Source organism: Trichechus manatus, unplaced genomic scaffold (genome assembly GCF_000243295.1).
Source record: "Trichechus manatus latirostris isolate Lorelei unplaced genomic scaffold, TriManLat1.0 scaffold00077, whole genome shotgun sequence".
Taxonomy (NCBI): domain Eukaryota; kingdom Metazoa; phylum Chordata; class Mammalia; order Sirenia; family Trichechidae; genus Trichechus; species Trichechus manatus.
Genome location: NW_004444013.1, coordinates 12141540 through 12158999, shown reverse-complemented (window position 1 = coordinate 12158999; position 17460 = coordinate 12141540). Strand labels below are relative to the sequence as shown.

General features: G+C 40.7%; 1 protein-coding gene across 2 annotated transcripts; it reads left to right on the top strand.

Moving 5' to 3' along the window:
* The first annotated feature begins 589 nt into the window (after positions 1 to 589).
* ZNF12 (zinc finger protein 12) lies at positions 590 to 17022 on the top strand. Of its 2 annotated transcripts, none has more exons than XM_004380826.2 (5): positions 590 to 1185; positions 2018 to 2082; positions 8821 to 8947; positions 9218 to 9313; positions 13229 to 17022. In XM_004380826.2, exons 2-5 carry the CDS (start codon positions 2068 to 2070, stop codon positions 15079 to 15081), a joined length of 2091 nt encoding a protein of 696 aa, XP_004380883.1. In that variant the 5' UTR covers positions 590 to 1185; positions 2018 to 2067; the 3' UTR covers positions 15082 to 17022. The 2 variants fall into 2 exon arrangements, with proteins under 2 accessions (XP_004380883.1, XP_023591132.1); XM_023735364.1 differs by lacking the exon at positions 590 to 1185 and adding an exon at positions 1476 to 1898.
* Positions 17023 to 17460: the final 438 nt, after the last annotated feature.

Genomic DNA, 17460 nt, shown 5'->3' with positions numbered 1-17460 from the left:
TTTTCTACAGTTTTTACGTATTACGTAATCTAGAAAAACCCACCATTTTTTTTTCCTTCCTTGGTGAAACCTTCTGTCCCTGGGTAATATTCTTTTATTGCATCGCTGGGCATTTTTTGTATCCTAGTATTTTAGCTTTTGCTGTTGTTGTTGTTTTAGTATATTAGTGAGTCTTCTAGTAACTTTAGTTAAGCGAAGAGGATACACTTTTCTCTTTCCTTATCCTGGCTGTAGGGAAAATGCAGTTCTAATTCAAAAAGTTTTAGAGAAAGGAAAGGACTAGGACTCCAGCACGCAATCACGCAGTCCGCTACGCGAGTCAAGACACTTCGACACATGCTAAATTGAGTCGGGGTTCTGGACATACAATCCTCCTACCAGACTGCGCCTTTTTAACCGCTACATATGGTGGAGACATTCCCTACAAGTGGAGGCGCATTGACTTATGGGAACTGGAGTCTAGGTATTTGCAGTGTTACCAGCAGTGGAAACTGGTGGGCAGACTTCCGGTGTTTTTTGCGCGTGCGCACCTAGCCCTGCATGCGTGTTCGTGCATGCGCACTGCCGCCGCGCTGCTCTCGCTTCCGGTCCCTCCGCAGGTCGCTGCTCGCACTCGTTCCCAGGCTTTGGCCTCTCATTGGGGGGAATCTCGGCGCCTGCGGGTGTGGGCGCCGGCCTGCTGGGGCGGTAGCCAGGCTAGCGCGGGGCTGTGCGGGCAAGGGTTCGCGCAGGCCAGGCGAAGCTCGAGCGGGGTTCCCCGGGCGCGACCCCGGAGCCCGCGGCTCTTTGGCCAGAGAGGCCGAGCCGGCCATTGGTGGCCGCGGCAGAGAAGGCGCTCGGCGCGTGGTAGGGGCCTCCCTTGGCCTGGGCCGTGCGCGGAGACTCCGCAGACTCTCCGGGAGCGGCGCGTCTGCATCGCCAGCGGCCCTGGTCTGAGTTTATCCACGGCCCGGCCGAGGCCCCGGGGACGGTGAGTTCCACGGGAGGCCGATCTGGGCCCGAGAGGAACGTTCCGGCCGAAGTGCACTTGTCCCGTAGGCCCCGACCCAGCTCCTAAGGAACAGAACGACCTCGGTGAGGTGGAAGGGAAGAGACTCAGGAGCAGAGGCCGCGCCTAAGAGATCAGCCCCGGACCCGGACCGCCTACCCGAGCCGTGGGGCAGAGGCCGAGCAGCCCCCGAAGGGGTAGGTCGTGGATCTGCGGGCCCCGAGGCAGTTCTTGATCCTCCTGCCCGAGCGAGCAGCGTTGGGTGAATACGTCCCATGTGAGGACATTCCAGAGTGTGTGATAGTGGGGGGTGTTGACCGCTTCCAGAAGAGACGAGTGCGTTGGGTTTGTGGGCGTGGGGCAGGCTGCCCTGGAAAGGGTCCTGCATGGGGAGATTGGTGAGGACAGGGTTTACTGGAGGCGAAGGGGTCATCAGCCACGGCTGAGTACATTCTGTGTGTACTCTCCCTTCGCACCCTAACATCCTTCCTCCTCCTCCTCCTGTCACCCTCTCCAGGTTCTAAACGTGTCTCTAAGTGCCTGTCATCACCTCTGGTCTCCAAGCTTATGCTGATTCCCCCTCAGTTCTGCCCTCGTGGAATCACACAAGGCACTTAACAAAACCAAAACCATTACCCTGGTGTCTGTTCTTAGTCATGATAACCCCATATGTTAAGAGAGTAGAACTACTTCATACTGTCTTGTAGGTAATCTTTACTGAAGCAGATCACCAGACCTTTCTTCCCTGGTGCTGCTGGGTGGGTTCAAACTGCCAACTTTTCAGTTAGTAGCTGAGAGCAAATTGTTTGCACCACCCTGGTACCTACACAGTGCACACAGCGCGGGAAAAGTCTGCAAGGGTTATCTCTTGCTGCCTCATTTGATAGAAAAAGAAGCTGGGCCTGAGAAGGTAGGTGACTTGTGCAAAATCGCAGAGTTTGAGATTGCTGATAGGACTTAAAGTCCCAGGTCAGTATTGTACCTGGCAGCCTGACCCCTCATGATGTCATTACTTGTGTTCTCCCCCAGGTCTGCCTTCACTCTTACTGTCCTCCACACTTTCCCAAGAGCAGCAGAAAATGGATAAGGCCCTGGTGAGTGTTTTGTTCACGTATTTATTCCCTACTTTATTTTACAATACGTTTTAGGAGGTGTATAAAGGTTAACTTTAAAATGGGAAAGTGGAAATAGAAAAAAGATGTGATCAGACAAAACATGGAGTGGCAGAACATCCCCAAGCATCTTTGCCATGTTCATGTGTAGCTGGTGTGATCCTTCAGAGCTGTTAAAGCCGAGGTGCGAATATGTCTTGTGTTCTTGACGTTCATGGCAAAAAAAAAGATAAATACCATCTGTCTCAGTTATCTAATGCTGCTATAACAGAAATACCACAAGTGGGTGGCTTTAACAAATAGAAGTTTATTTTCTCACAGTTTAGGAGGCTAGAAGTTCGAATTCAGAGTGCCTGCTCTAGGGGAAGGCTTTCTCTCTCTGTCAGCTCTGGGGGAAGGTCCTTGTCTCTTTTCAGCTTCTGTTCTTTGGTTCCTTGGAGAGCTCGTGTGGCATGGTATCTGTTGTCCCCCATCTGTGCTTGCTTACTTAATCTGCTCTTTTATATCTGAAGAGAGGATTGCTTTAAGACATACACTACACTAATACTGCCACGTTAACATAACAAAACCCTTGAGTTGATTCTTAATCTGCTCTTTTATATCTCAAAAGAGATTGGTTTAAGACACACCCTACGCTAATACTGCCACAGTAACATAACAAAGAAAGCCATTGAGTTGATTCCAACTCAAAGCAACTCGTAGGACAAGGGTAGAACTGTCCCACAGGGTTTCCAAGGCTATAAATCCTTACAGAAGCAGAGTGCCACATCCTTTTCCTACAGAGGGGCTGGTGTGTTTGAACCTCTGAGACTTGCGCTAGCAGCCGAGTACTTAACCACTCTGCCACCAGGGCTCCTATCACAGGTACAGGGGTTAGGATTTACAGCACATATTTTTGGGGGGCACAGTTCAATCCACAACACTATCCATTACTGGACTTACATTGACCATAAGAAACATTTTTGTTTTCTTATGGGTTTTGAAGATTTCCTGGGATCTGGAAGTTTTTCTTTGACTGTCTTGATGTAATTGTGAATAGCTTTACTAAATAACAACCCTTAAACCGATGCCATTCATGCTTTAAGCTTGTCTCATGTAAGCAGAGGTTGTATGGCCCAAGGAGGACTCAGTGCATGTAATTTTTCTGGTGTCTGGAACACAGTTCCATAGAAATGGTTGCCGTGTGTGTGAGAAGGGAGAATTGCTGGAGCAACCTTGAGTCTGCAAGAGGGCCTGGCAGAGTCTGTGGGTTGGGGGTAGACTGGCTCGTGGTCAGAGATGGAGTGGGACGTATGGCATTCTTTTCTGATCACTCCTCTTAGGGAATTAGGAGTCAGGCTCATCAGCTAAGAGTGAGGATGAGAGTGAGATAGTTTGTGATTACCCTGAAATGATTAAGATTTAAGTAGCAGATTGCTCAGGAATGGTTCGAAAGTTTGCCTGAGTGTCTTGACAGCGCTGCTCCATTATTGCCTTGCTTTGCGTTCTGTTCTTGAGATGGTTGCGGGGGCAAGATTCCTAGTTCAAGAGCACCCTCTTCAGTCAGTGTATGTAGGTGCAGCTTGTTTAATACTCGTAGCCCCCTATTTACAATTGGGTTTTGTTGCAACGACTCTGTCAGAAGTCAGTTCTAACGTAAGTCAAATACCTCTTTTATTTAGTTTTTATTATTATTGCTTTTTTTTGTCAATATCTTTATAAATCCGATGTTTATTTGTCTTTGGGGGTTGGAATGAACATCTGAGAATGATAACATCAGCAAATTACACACTGCAACATTGCATGTTGTATGTATTATTAAAGTGCGGTTCGTTGTTAACTCGAATACGTCTTAAGTCGGGGACTGTCTGTAGGTGATGTCGGTGGTGGTGAAGTGTGAAGAATTAGTTTGTGTTTCTTTTTCATTTCTGTTGTTAGCTGCTGCCTCTGACTCATGGTGGTCCTGTGTATAACAGACGAAAGTTCCACGTCCTGCACCATCTAACAACTATTGGCATGTTTGAGTCCTGTCAGAAAATATTCTGTTTTGATCCATAGGGTTTTTGGTACCAGGCCTATTTTCCTAGTCTGTCTTAGTCTGGAAGCTCCATTGGCATCTGTCCACCATTTGTGATCCTGCTGGTATTGGAAATACTGGTGGCATAGCTTGCAGCATCACAACAACACACAAGCCACCACAGTACAACACACTGACAAATGGGTGATGGTTTATTTCTGTGGGAGTCTTCATTTTTCCCTCTCACTGTGTCTGGAGGACTTACTGCTTTAGTTGTTTTCCTTGGGTAGGCCACATAGGTAGGGCACTAACTTTCTGACTCTTGAGTCTTTGCATGTCTGAGAGTGTCTGTCATTTTCCTGATGTGCAGGAGCTATCTTGGTGCTGGTGGCGGACTCTTGGCTTGCATTCTGTTGGTCTCAGCAGGCTCTGGCTGTGGTTTGATTATCTTTAGCCTCCAGTGATGCGTGTGTGATGTCTGACATACAGATGTCATTGTAACACACAGAACCCATCCGTTAACGTTCTCTCAGCTCTTTATCATATTACAGTCCTGTGAGGAATATTCTTTTTCTCCCAGTATTTACTAATGAAAGTCTAGCACTTAACCTTGAAATTACAGTCCTTCATCCAGAGCAGTGGAGGAGCAGGTACTCCCCACACATAAACCCAGCTCTGGTAAAGTGGTAAACAGATGTTACCGGAAGTATTCCCAGTTTCCTGCCCAGTTTTCTAGGTGGTATGGAAACATGTAACGCAGCTCCGTATTGTATTTTTAAAAAACTCTCTGGAATGTTATCAGTATGGAACGGTCTTTTAAGACCTGTCCATCATGAGTTATTCCCTTATCTTGGTGAAACTAAGCTAAAATCCCTAATATCTGCAATTCTGATTGGTTGTTCTAACAATTTGTCATCCAGGTTTTATGAAACACATTTTCTCAAATCTTAAAATGTTTTATAAAGCTTTTTTTAAGCTAGAGGAAAAGCAATACCGTTTTCTCCTTCCTTTATGCATACAAGTGAACTTGGGCCACTGCTCGGGTTTAATCGCCAAATAAAAAAATGAGTTTGGAACGTTCAGGATAGTGCCATTTTTAAGCAGCAACAATACGTGTGTTTTACGTCATTCCAGATATTTTTAAAAAAACTGATTTTTTTCTTAATGTAGTGTTTTTTTCTTCTAAGACAAAGTTAGAAACAGTTTTTAAAACCTCATAAATTGCATATTTTGTGAAATTACAAATGCAGAACCAGAAGCTTAGAGCAGGTGCACATTATTCCATGTATGCATTAAAATTAGACTGCCACTTCATGCTCTGTGCCTCTTTTAACTTCCCAGTGCTGCAGTAACAGAAATACCACAAGTGGGTGGTTTGAAAAGAACAGAAATTTATTTGCTACAGGTTCGGAGGCTAGAAGTCTGAATTCAGGGTGCCTGCTCTAGGGGAAGGCTCTCTCTCTGTCGGCTCTGGGGGAAGGTCCTTGTCTCAGCTTCTGTAGCCCCGGTATTCCTCAGTTCCTTGACAGTCTCCATGTGGCATCTGTCTTTCCCCTGTTTATGCTTGCTTGTCTCTGTCTACACTGCTGCTGCTTATAACTCACTGTTCTGTATAACTTTGCAGTGATTAGGTTTAGGACACACCCTATACTGATATGGCCTTATTGCCATAACAAAACCCCATTCCCAAATAGGATTGCATCCACATAAGTGGGGGTTAGGATTCCAGTACATATTTGGGAGGACACAATTCAATCCATAACAGTTCTCTCATTTCTTGCGTTTGGTAAGAACTTTTAATATGTAAGAAGTTAATGACTGACTCACTTGAATAATTATTTGTTTATTCATTTATTTCTTCACAAAATTGAGTATTTTCCTAGTAGCCAGGATTCCAAAAAGAATTCAGTATTCCTTCTCAGGAAGATCCCTTAGAATAATGGGAATGATATTTACAAACAAAAAACAGATAATTATGAAATTACGTAAGGACTATAGAAGTACGAATGAAATGAAATGGTATGTTTGCTTCTAAGGAAGTTTTTGGTAAAAAGATTTTACTATTTCACGTTTATCGTAGTCATAGATATATACGGTCCTTTTTCTTTTATCTCACTGTTTTTATTTGTAATACACTCTTATTTGTTTGTTTTTCTTGCCTGAATTTTCCTGAATTGATGCTTTTCTTCTCCACATTTATCCTCCTCCTTTTATGAGTGATCTGGAGGTCATTTGTCATGTTTTGACCCATTGTACAATCACTGTGTTGACAAATACCAAAGTCTAAGGTTCAGCTTGACAGACTACCAAGGAATACCCATTTGAGTGAATGAAGCTTATTTTCCTAAGAAGTAACACCAGGCAGTTATTGTCTCTCAGCAAGGCAGAGCAATGTGATATGTGAACTTTTGGGCCCCTGGCTCCTACTCAGGGCAGCTACAGATGTGGTGCCTGAATGAAGTGTGGGCAGGGCTTCTGGAAGATGGACTGTTCCCCTCCGAGACTATCCCAGTCATCAAGGGCTGGGGCTCCTCTGCACGTAGATTAGTCTGGATTGGGCGGGAGCTCCGCCTTCCACCACAGATGGCTCATCAGCCATGAAACACTCTCCAGTATGGTCACCCTTGACCACCCCAGCAAAGCCTGGTCCATGGACATTTCTGAACCTAGAGCTGAGGAGAGCAAGGGTCAATTCACCAGACATCTCAGGGAATCCTGCCAGCAGAACCCACTCTGCACTCTTCCGTTGTTTCACGTATAAAAACTCTCCAATCCACACAAGGGATTTGTCCTTATTTCAAATGGCCCTTGAGCATGACATCACTTTTCCCTTCCCCAAGCTTCCAAAACATTCCTTTCTCCATGTTTTGTTGAAATCATCTGAACTTTTTGTTTTTTAATGTAGAGATATCATTTTATAATCTCTTTTGGGAGTTGTGTGAAATTTAGTAGTCACATTACCTTTAGTTATTTAAACTTCTGTGTTTTTTGGTTAATTTTCTCTCTTAATTTGGAAAGTGATAAGATATACTGTAAATAGTCAACAATAACAAGTGTAAAACCTGCGAAAGGCGGAAATCTGTCAGAGAAGGAAGACGCAAATATTTTCTACTAAAATGAGTGATAGAAAAGTAGTAAGACTAGACCCTGTCAAAAGCGAAAAACTTGTGAGACCCGAAAAAGACAGCAGTTCCAGCTCTTAGAGATTTCACTGCAGTAGATATCGTTTATAAGTATATATAGGTAGTCCCTGATTTATGATGAGGTTCTGTTCTAATGACTCTGTTATAAGTTGGTTCTGATGTAAGTCAAATACCTGTTTTTTTTCTAAGTTTTCGTTATTACTGCCTTTAAATCCCATTTTTTGTCTTTGGGTTTGGAAGCGTTATATATAAATATTTTAATACGCATATACATACGTAAAAAATAAATCGTTGAAAAGGTCATAAGTGTGGTTTGTTGGTTAGGGACTACCTGTATTATGTCAAAAACTTAAATGCTTTATATAGATTAGTTCATTTAATATTGCGGATGTGATAGGTATCATCATTATTTATAGTTCCGAGGTGAGAAATGATAATAACCTGTTTGAGTGTGTATGGGACAGTTTATTCAGAAGATATACTTTTAAAGATATTGTTTAGATAGCTCCAGATGTTTTGTTAGGTGTCTGCCCTTGTTCAGAAATGTGCTCCTCTCCTGGAATGTGTTAATGGGAAGAAAGGGAGTTCAGGGTTCCCAGGCTGGGAGTCATGGGCGCCCTAACCACTCTCTTACTGGTAATTCATGGGGCAGCCATGGTCAAATCTGCTGTAGACTTACCATTGCAATACAGCATAAGACTAGAACGTGTGTCAGCTGATTCCGTGTGTGTGTCAGACAGGCTCTGTTGTGCAGTGCCTGACGATTTCCCAGCTACTGTCCCAGCATCCCATCCCTAGCTTCATTGGGCCATCAAGGGACAAGGTACAGGTCATCTCTTTCGGTTGGTGATTGATTTGGAGTGCATGTACAGTTACGTGTGAGGCCTTACAGCAGCAATGGTGGGGGCAAGGCGGGGAGGGAGTGGGAGTAGCTCCCTGGGCTCCAGGACAGAACTAGAAAGGTGGAGGGAGAAGTCGTTCCATTCCAGGGATGTTGCATTTGAGATCTGGGAACATGTGGAGTTCGAGAGCGAGGCCTGGGCTGATGTAAATTTGGGCAGCGTTGGCATACAGATGTTAGTTAAAACCGTGAGGCGAGCTGGTGTCACTATGAAAGCCAGGAGTGTAGATAGAAACAAGGAAAGGACCTGAGACTGAACCCTGGGCATTCCCACTTTAGGAGGAGAGGAGGGACTAGCAAAGGAGAATGAGAAGGAGCAGCCAGGGAGGTCGGAGGAGAATCAACCATGTTATTGTTCTGCAAGCAGAATGAAGAGAGGGTCCCGAGGAGTAGCATGTCTCCTATGTTTATATGAGGGGCCCTCGGGCCTGTGGTCCTCAACAACAGGTGTGTGTGCACGTCTTAGCCCCATCAGCCGGCACTGAGCCTGGCTTGCAGTGAGAGCCATTGTCGTCTGTTTTGAGTGTGCGAACCCCATGGCAGTGTGTTTATTTTCCCCACAACCTGTCATGTGGGAAAAAAAGTACACAGTTTACTTAACTTTACCAGTTAGCATGATAAAATTTTGTTTCTGTATGCCTTTTCCATGTCACTCAGTTCCAATCATGGTGCCATTATAGGGGTCAGTGTCGTTTGAGGATGTGGCTGTGGATTTCACCCAGGAGGAGTGGCAGCAACTGGACACTGTTCAGAAGACAATATACAAGGACGTGATGCTGGAGAACTACAGCCATCTAATTTCACTGGGTAAGGAGAGTTTGCGCTCTGAGTTGCTAAAATGTATGGGGTTGCTCTCAAATGTAGTCACTTTAACTGTGATGGGACAAATGTGTTTAACCTCTTTTGGGCACCAGGCAGGGCGTTTTTTGTCTTTCTCTCCCTGTTGAAGGTTCTAATTTTGGTAAAACCCAGATGGGCATGTACATGGTGCAGCTCGTATGGCAGCACATCCCTCCTATGACAGAGATCCCGAAGCCAAGCAGCAGGCTCAAGTTCTCTTCCATTTCTCATTAACAGGGCATCCCATTATCAAACCGGATGTTATCACCAAGTTGGAGCAAGGAGAAGAGCCATGGATAGTAGAAGGAGAATTCCTACTTCAGAGTTACCCAGGTGTGTTAGTGGAGGCAGTGAGGAGATTGGTAACTTCGAGGTGCTTTTTAGGGTTTTTTTTAATGGTCCCAAACCTTTAGAAGTGACTAAAGATAGTTATTTGTATGTCTTAGATACCTAAATCTCACCCTCAGCCCCTCTTTCCACACAAACCTGGTGTTACAGAGCTTTTCTGTGCTGACCACTACCCAGAATCCAGTCTCTTCCTTCCCCCTCTTCAACCCTTGGGTATTGGCTTGCTGTCTCTAGCATTTTCAATAACCGATCACCATTGATTTCTTTTGTTTTTAGGCATTCGTAAGTCCTTCATAAAAAATAATTTATGTGACTCTTATGTTCTGATTACTTTCCCTGTTTTTCTTTTCCTTTAGTGTGAAATGCCTCAGACTGGTTTCTATCGCCAGTTTTACGTTTCTCATCTCTTTCTTTGAGGTCAGATGCCAAGTCCTCATCCTGTGCCTAAGCCGATAAAGTCTTCCCTTTGTCGTTGTGCGCAGTTTTGCTTCATCTGATGGCGCTGTTCGTTGTTCCTGATATCCACCCCTTCTTCAATTTGATGACCGCAGTAATTGGGTCTCCCTCTTTCCCCCAGGTGTTTGTTTTTATCTTGTCTCTTTTATTTACTGTTCTGTTCCGTTGCCTCAAATAACGTCTTGTCAGAGCAGGTACTCAATATTAAATATGTGCATTTTGAGTCATTTACTCCCCTTTTTCATCCTCCAGGAATGTCTCTGAAGGATCTGTTTCTACTTTGTGTGATTTTCCTTGTTTCTGAAGTTTCTCAAAGGGCTTCTCCAATCTTAGGCCTGAAGAATTGCTATTTGTTTTTATACTATTTATATCTAGATTGATGCCTCTAACACCATTGTCTAACCTGTGCTATAGTCCAGTATTTTCTGTGATAGCCGTATAGCACTTTCTTTGTTCTCATCGTGTCTGAAATGAAATCAGGAGTTTTTCCAAATTATGACTACTATTCACCTTTTCCACCTCTTTTTATTTACTAAATTATACTTCTTTTGTCTTACTTATTAGTGGCTACTGTGGAATCATCTCAGAATATCCGCTTCTCCTTAAGTATTACTGATCTCTTCACGATTATTGGTTTTTGTTCCATGTGAAGTGTCCTCATTTATTCTCTGCATAGTCTTAGTTTCCTTTGACGTAACGTAAACAAAAGCTTTATTCTGGCATGGCCGGATTACTGAGTCCTAATTGAGTTTGTAAGATGTGTTCATCTGAAATCTCCAGTTGATCTTATCATTGGCATCAAGAGATAAGCCTATAGCTATTCCCTGTTACTTCCTAACCAAAAAAACCAAACCAGACTCATTGTCATCAAGTCGATTCCAACTCGTAGCGACCCTATAGGACAGTAGTACTGCCCCATAAGGTTTCCAAGGAGCGCCTGGTAGATTCGAACTGCCGACCTTTTGGTTAGCAGTTGTAGCTCAACCACTACGCCATCAGGGTTTCCATTACTTCCTAAAGGGAGTTTAAATTCCTTATCCTTTGAAGATCTCCACAATATGGCCCTGTCAAAATTCATTCTCTCCTTTTTCCCAAAACTCTCACTAAACACCATTTGGTCCAAAGCCTTAAATGCATTCTGTTCACGTGCTTATTGTCCCTACAACTTTACATTTTGTTAGGGCGTTTTTTACTTGATAACACATTTAAGTCCAAGCTCAAATTTTTTAACTCTTCCTTGAAGTTTTTCCTTCCCTACTCTATCATCACTACATCTCTTCCTTCTCTTAAATTTGATTCTACCCAGTGGCAGTACCTTAAAGAAAATTAGGTCTGATCGTGTAGTCTGTTACTTGATTATATATTTTTTCGCTTGAGTTTTTTTCCTCCCCTGGGCTATGATTCTGTAAAGAGAAGGGTGTTTTTTTCTCTCTTGCTGTAGGATGTAACATATAACAGACATTTATTTCTTGGATTATCTAAGGAGCTAGGTAGGTGAAAGAACTTTCTAATCTATCCAGAAATAACTTCTAAGTGATTATAAACGTACAAGTCTAGGTCACACCCCCATATATTCTGCAAGTACTTAAAAGATTCTCGTATAATTCAGGTTAAAAACAATTTCTTTAATTTCTACTTAGGGATTGAAATGAAATAGAAAAGAGTCATACATTTTAGAAGGTAGGTTTTGGTTAAGAAAAGAGAACAAAGCTGTGTGAAGTAGTTTAAAACTCAGCATTTTACATGAAATGTTTCTGTTCCAATGCAAGGTTGGAGCACTTTGTGCTAAAATTATTTTATGGATAGTATTGTTTTCTACTACTTAAGAGGAAATGGAGCTAAAAGAAGTAGGATTTATTTTTATTTTTTAAAGCATGGAAAAATAGTTCCCCCAGAAGATAGATTTTGAGTAGATTAAGATTGGAAGTCAAGCAAATGAGTAAAGCAATAAGAGCACAGACCTGTGGTAGAAAAGGAGCTGGGGCAATTACTGGGTACCAATAACTTGGTTTCCTAGAGCAGAAGTTATTAACTTTTTGTAGTCTAGTATAATGCTAGTTTGGAATCATATTGTGAATCCAGGTAGTGAAAATTATTATTTGTCAGAATTTTTTTTTTTTCTATTTCATACGTTGATATTTTGGCAGTAGGCTCGGAATTTGCAGCTTTTGGAGGACAAGGTTGATACAGTTTTACTTAGTGTGGATGGTAGATAGCAAGTACAATAGTCAAGTCCATCCAAAAATTTATAAGGTGTAAATAAAAATGAAAATCACTATTTTAGGAGGAGGTTGAGGAACCTCAGTCTTAAAGTTTCTTCATTGAATGAAACTCAGAGGAGCCGGGAAGCACTGTTCACATTCAGAATTAAGTGACTGTAGCACACGAGAGACAGGACTGGTCAGGAGATTGAAAATGGCAAAAATAATTGTTATGCTTATTGAGTATATATCTTGTGTCAATTTCTGTACTGAGTACTTTATTAATTTATATAATCCCACAACAACCCTATGAGATGGGTACCATAATCCCCTTTTTACAGGTGGATGAAACTGAGTCACACAGGGTATTCAGTAACTTGCCCTAGGTCAGCTAGCCAAAGTTTATGTTGTGTTGTCCAAACAGGAAGAAGTATAATTTGATGGTCAGAATGAGTTCAGTATTAAATCATAACATCATTAGAATGTTTAAGATATGTGAAACTTTTGAAAGGATAGCATTCTCTGTGATCTGTTTAATACTTCGAGTTGGACTTACATGTTCCTGGGACTCTCTTTTCAAGTGAAACTGAATTATAGTTAGAGCCCAGATTATAGGATTATTCCTCTAAACACGAAGACGTTTGAGTGAAAGTTTATTTGACACTACTGTACAGAATAGGGAGAAAAGAGTATTAATGGATCTAGACTAATGAAGATGCTACTACAAAAGGCTCGTTACAAGGTGATAATGTTTTAGATTGTAGTCTATCCCTCCCAATTTGATGGAAATAAGGTATAAAGTTTAAAAACTAATCCATACCTGGAGACCATCTTGGTCCAGCAGCAGTCTTTGTCATCCTGTCAGTTTTACCCCATTTGGTGTGAGTCTTTTCATATCTGCCTTGTCAGCCATTCGTCCAACATCCTTTGTCTTCTGATCGTTGTTTATATTTCCCTTCTATGCTCAGTTTTGAACAAAATTTTACAAAGTAGCAAAGAGCAGGTACTTGTGTTTTTTTTTGTTTTGTTTTGTTTTAATCAGTTTGCTTCCCGCCTTTCCCCACCACTGGAGATTGTGTGTTGTTCCAAACCAAAAGAATTAAGGAAAAAGTACACTTAGAATTATTTTTATCTGTCCATGAAGCCATCACCTACCCAACGATAAGATACTTAATGTACAAATTTCCTTCCATATCTTATGTAGGGAGATGTACAATGTTCTGTTAATTTTTCTTCTTTTTAGAAGAAGCCTATAAAGTTGATGACTTGCTAGAGAGAGTCCAGGAAAATGAAGAGGAACTTTCAGGGCAAACGGTATTCATCAACAACAAGACCCAGGTGGAAGAGAGAGGTAATATTCTTGATAAAACTTTCAATGTGGAAACAAGCCCTGATCCTTCAAGAAAAATCTCCTATAAATGTGATTCATGTGAGAAGAATTTAAAGTCTATTTCAGGGTATATTACTAGTGATGGAAGCTATGCAAGAATGAACCCTGATGAATGTAGTGGATGTGGGAAGTCACTTCTGCATATTAAGCTTGAGAAAACTCATCCTGGAGATCAATCGTATGAATTTAATCAAACTGGGGAAGCTGATACTCTAAATGATGAAAGTATTTATCAGAAAATTCATATTTTGGAGAAACCCTTTGATTATATTGAATGCCAGAAAGCCTTCCAAACAGAGACAGTTTTTGTTAATCATATGGAGGAGAAACCCTGTAAGTGGAATGAATCTGAAATAGCCTTCCTGCAAATGTCGAACCTTGGTGTACATCAGAGCTCTCATATGGAAATGAAGCCCTATGAATGCAGTGAATGTGGGAAATCCTTCTGTAAAAAGTCAAAATTTATTATACATCAAAGGACTCACACAGGAGAGAAACCTTTTGTATGTAATCAGTGTGGGAAATCCTTTTGCCAGAAGGGAACTCTCACTGTACATCTGAGAACACATACAGGGGAGAAGCCTTATGAATGTAGTGTATGTGGGAAAACATTCTACCAGAAGTTACACCTCATTCAACATGAGAGAACTCATTCAGGAGAGAAGCCCTATGAATGTAGCTATTGTGGAAAATCCTTTTGCCAAAAGACCCATCTCACACAACACCAGAGAACACATTCAGGAGAGAGACCTTATGTTTGTCATTACTGTGCAAAAACTTTCTCCCAGAAGTCAGCACTTAATGACCATCATAAAATTCACACAGGTGTGAAACTCTATAAGTGTAATGAATGTGGGAAATGCTTCTGCCGCAAGTCTACTCTTACAACACATCAGAGAACACACACAGGAGAGAAACCCTATGAATGTAATGAATGTGGAAAATTTTTCTCTCGGTTATCGTATCTCACTGTACATTATAGAACTCATTCAGGAGAGAAACCCTATGAATGTAACGAATGTGGGAAAACCTTCTATCTGAACTCAGCGCTCATGAGACATCAGAGAGTACATACAGGAGAGAAACCCTATGAATGTAATGAATGTGGAAAATTATTCTCCCAGTTGTCATACCTCAATGTACATCATAGAACTCATTCAGGAGTGAAACCCTATGAATGTAATGAATGTGGAAAATCTTTCTACCAGAATTCAGCCCTTTGTAGACATCAGAGAATACATAAAGGAGAGAAACCCTATGAATGTTATATATGTGGGAAATTTTTCTCTCAGATGTCATACCTCACTATACATCATAGAATTCATTCAGGAGAGAAACCTTATGAATGTAGTGAATGTGGGAAAACCTTCTGCCAGAATTCAGCCCTTAATAGACATCAGAGAACACACACTGGAGAGAAATCATATGAATGTTATGAATGTGGAAAATTTTTTTCGCAGATGTCATATCTAACTATACATCATCGAATTCATTCAGGAGAGAAACCCTTTGAATGTAACGAATGTGGAAAAGCCTTTTCTCGGATGTCATACCTCACTGTACATTATAGAACTCATTCAGGAGAGAAACCCTATGAATGTAATGAGTGTGGGAAAAAATTCTATCACAAGTCAGCCTTTAATAGCCATCAAAGAATTCATAGGAAAGGGAACATAAATGTAATTGATGTGGAAAGGCTTCTTTGAAATCAGATCTCATTTTATATTATAGAACCTTTTCAATATAATGAATAAGAAAATCTTACCCGGAGTCAAATACTATTATATATCAGAGAATTCACACAGGAAGTGGAAAAGCCGTTGTGCATTAGTCAGACTTGTAATCTAAAAATTCACACAGTGGAAACCTTCCACAAGATCACACAACTCACTGGATACCAGACTGTACAGGAGTAAAAACTTATATTTAGAATGTGTGTAAGTTTTCGCTATGGATTCAAAATATTCAGTACATCAGGGAATTCATACCAAGGAAAATATCAATTTAAGGAATGTGGAAAACATACTGCACATTTGAGAATTACTAATACTACTTTTGGGAATTGTTAATACTAAAAGATAGGTTTCAGATACAATATCAAACTTCTGGTAAAAAAAAAAATCTGTAAATAGACATTCTGTAAATAGAAGCTGTAAAATCATTAGGATAGTTCATGAAAACAGCAACATTAAACATCTAGGAGCAGTTCCTGTGGTATATAGGGCTTTTATTTATTTAGTTTTTTAGGATGCTACATTACAGGAATTGTATGTTTGAAAAGGCAGAGTATCCTCATTAGATGATATGGTAAGATTATCCATTCTAAATAGCACCACCATGTTAATACCTTAATATAGATAGTCATTGAAATAATATCTGACAGGCATAAAGTATACTTTTAGGTGTGTTTTGTTATTAATGAACTGAATCTTCTGTAAAGAAGCTAGTGGTTTTATAACATTTTCAACTGTATTTGAGTCAGCAAAGGATATAGAAATTTATGCATAAAATAGAAAACTCTGTATAATTTTATATTGTTAATGCCAGAAGTTTCCATGGGTAAAACACAGCTGTAGTACGCATTGCCCTCTGTCCAGTTTAAAAACGAATGTAAAATGTCCCCATTTTTGTATATTGTTTATATGTGTTTTATTTGAATGTCTACATAAGTGTGTAGAGCACGAATAGTATGTAATTTAGGAATTACTTGTATTTTTATTTGATATGATAGCTTTTGAACATTGTGTATGTTCCTTCTTATTAGTGAATTAATTCATAACACATTAATATGGGCTTGTGGCAGACATTGTTGAGTGACTACCCTAGTCATTCCCTTCTTTTTGTTTACTGGCAAAATTTGGATGTCTGCTCCTCTCAAGAGTTGGGATAAATCCTGACTCAGTAATGAAAATCCCATTTTCATTGCCAGTGATCGGTTTAGTGTAGTCATAGGACCCAATTCTAGACAAATAAGGGAATATCTGTTACATTATTTCTGGAAAAGTTTTCCTCAAAGGTTTAAGGAATCCTGCAGGGTTAAGTGGAATCTTAGTTTTCAGTGAACATTACCTTGTCTGCATATGATGCCTGGTTATGTCTCTCAGCAATGACAGGGCAGAAAGACTGGGAGAACCTGGGATCTGGATGATGTTATTGAGCCACCGACCTGGCCAACTTTGTAGCCACTCCACCTCTGGACTATTTCTTTTGTGAGAGACGAAACCTTTTTAAGCCAGTTGATTTAGTGTGCTCTGTTATTAATAGCTAAAGACATTCTATCTGAAGTTATGCGATTCAGAAGTGGACTTTGGGGAAATCATTTATTTTGCACTGTTGATAAAAAGATTTTCTTTTTGTAAATTTCGGTGTAAATAGATTGAGCATTAGAAGTTAACTTGAAATGATTGTGTATGTTTCAATGAACTGTTACATTATTAATCTAAGAAATTAACTTTTGGAATCTGACATAGTGTCAGGTATAACTTTTTTTATAATACATGAAGTCTTGTTTGAGTTAATTTAATTTGTGTTGTTCATTGGTCATTGCTGCAGTGTTGACAATACATTGTTGAAGTAAGGATCTAATTTTGTTTGCTTTCAAATGCCTAGACTGATAGCCTGTACTAGTCAAATAATTTATCCCTTTACCACTAAGATGAAATGCCATATTTTTTATGTAGTAAAATCCACATAGATCCCGTTTTTGTTGCTCAGCACTTTTTTTCCATATTCTTCTAGATGATCGTGAGTATGCTACATAACAGGAACTAAACGTCTGGTAGAGTGCATAGTTTTGTGTAAGCAATATGTATTCATAATATAGTTGTTGGAATAATATTTACAAAGATTTTTCTCATTAGTGTATCATTATAGCTTAACTCTACCGTATGCATATTAAGTAAAGTATTTTTAAAGTGAAAAAGGTCTCCATTCTTTTTCTTCTAGAGATTGCCTGCGTGTAAAAGGGTCTGGTACCTGTAAGTGGTCCTAAACTGCCTGTTCAGTAATGTAGCCATTGTGAAACATTTTCATAGTTTCAGAGCTGCAAATGTTTTTATGTTACTCCATCTTTGAAATTAGGATCA

Bases quoted from the DNA above. Each gene is read 5' to 3' on its own strand.
- ZNF12 (XM_004380826.2), top strand. The intron at 8,948-9,217 runs GTAAGGAGAGTT...TCTCATTAACAG, and splicing joins CAGCCATCTAATTTCACTGG to GGCATCCCATTATCAAACCG. The intron at 9,314-13,228 runs GTGTGTTAGTGG...TCTTCTTTTTAG, and splicing joins CCTACTTCAGAGTTACCCAG to AAGAAGCCTATAAAGTTGAT.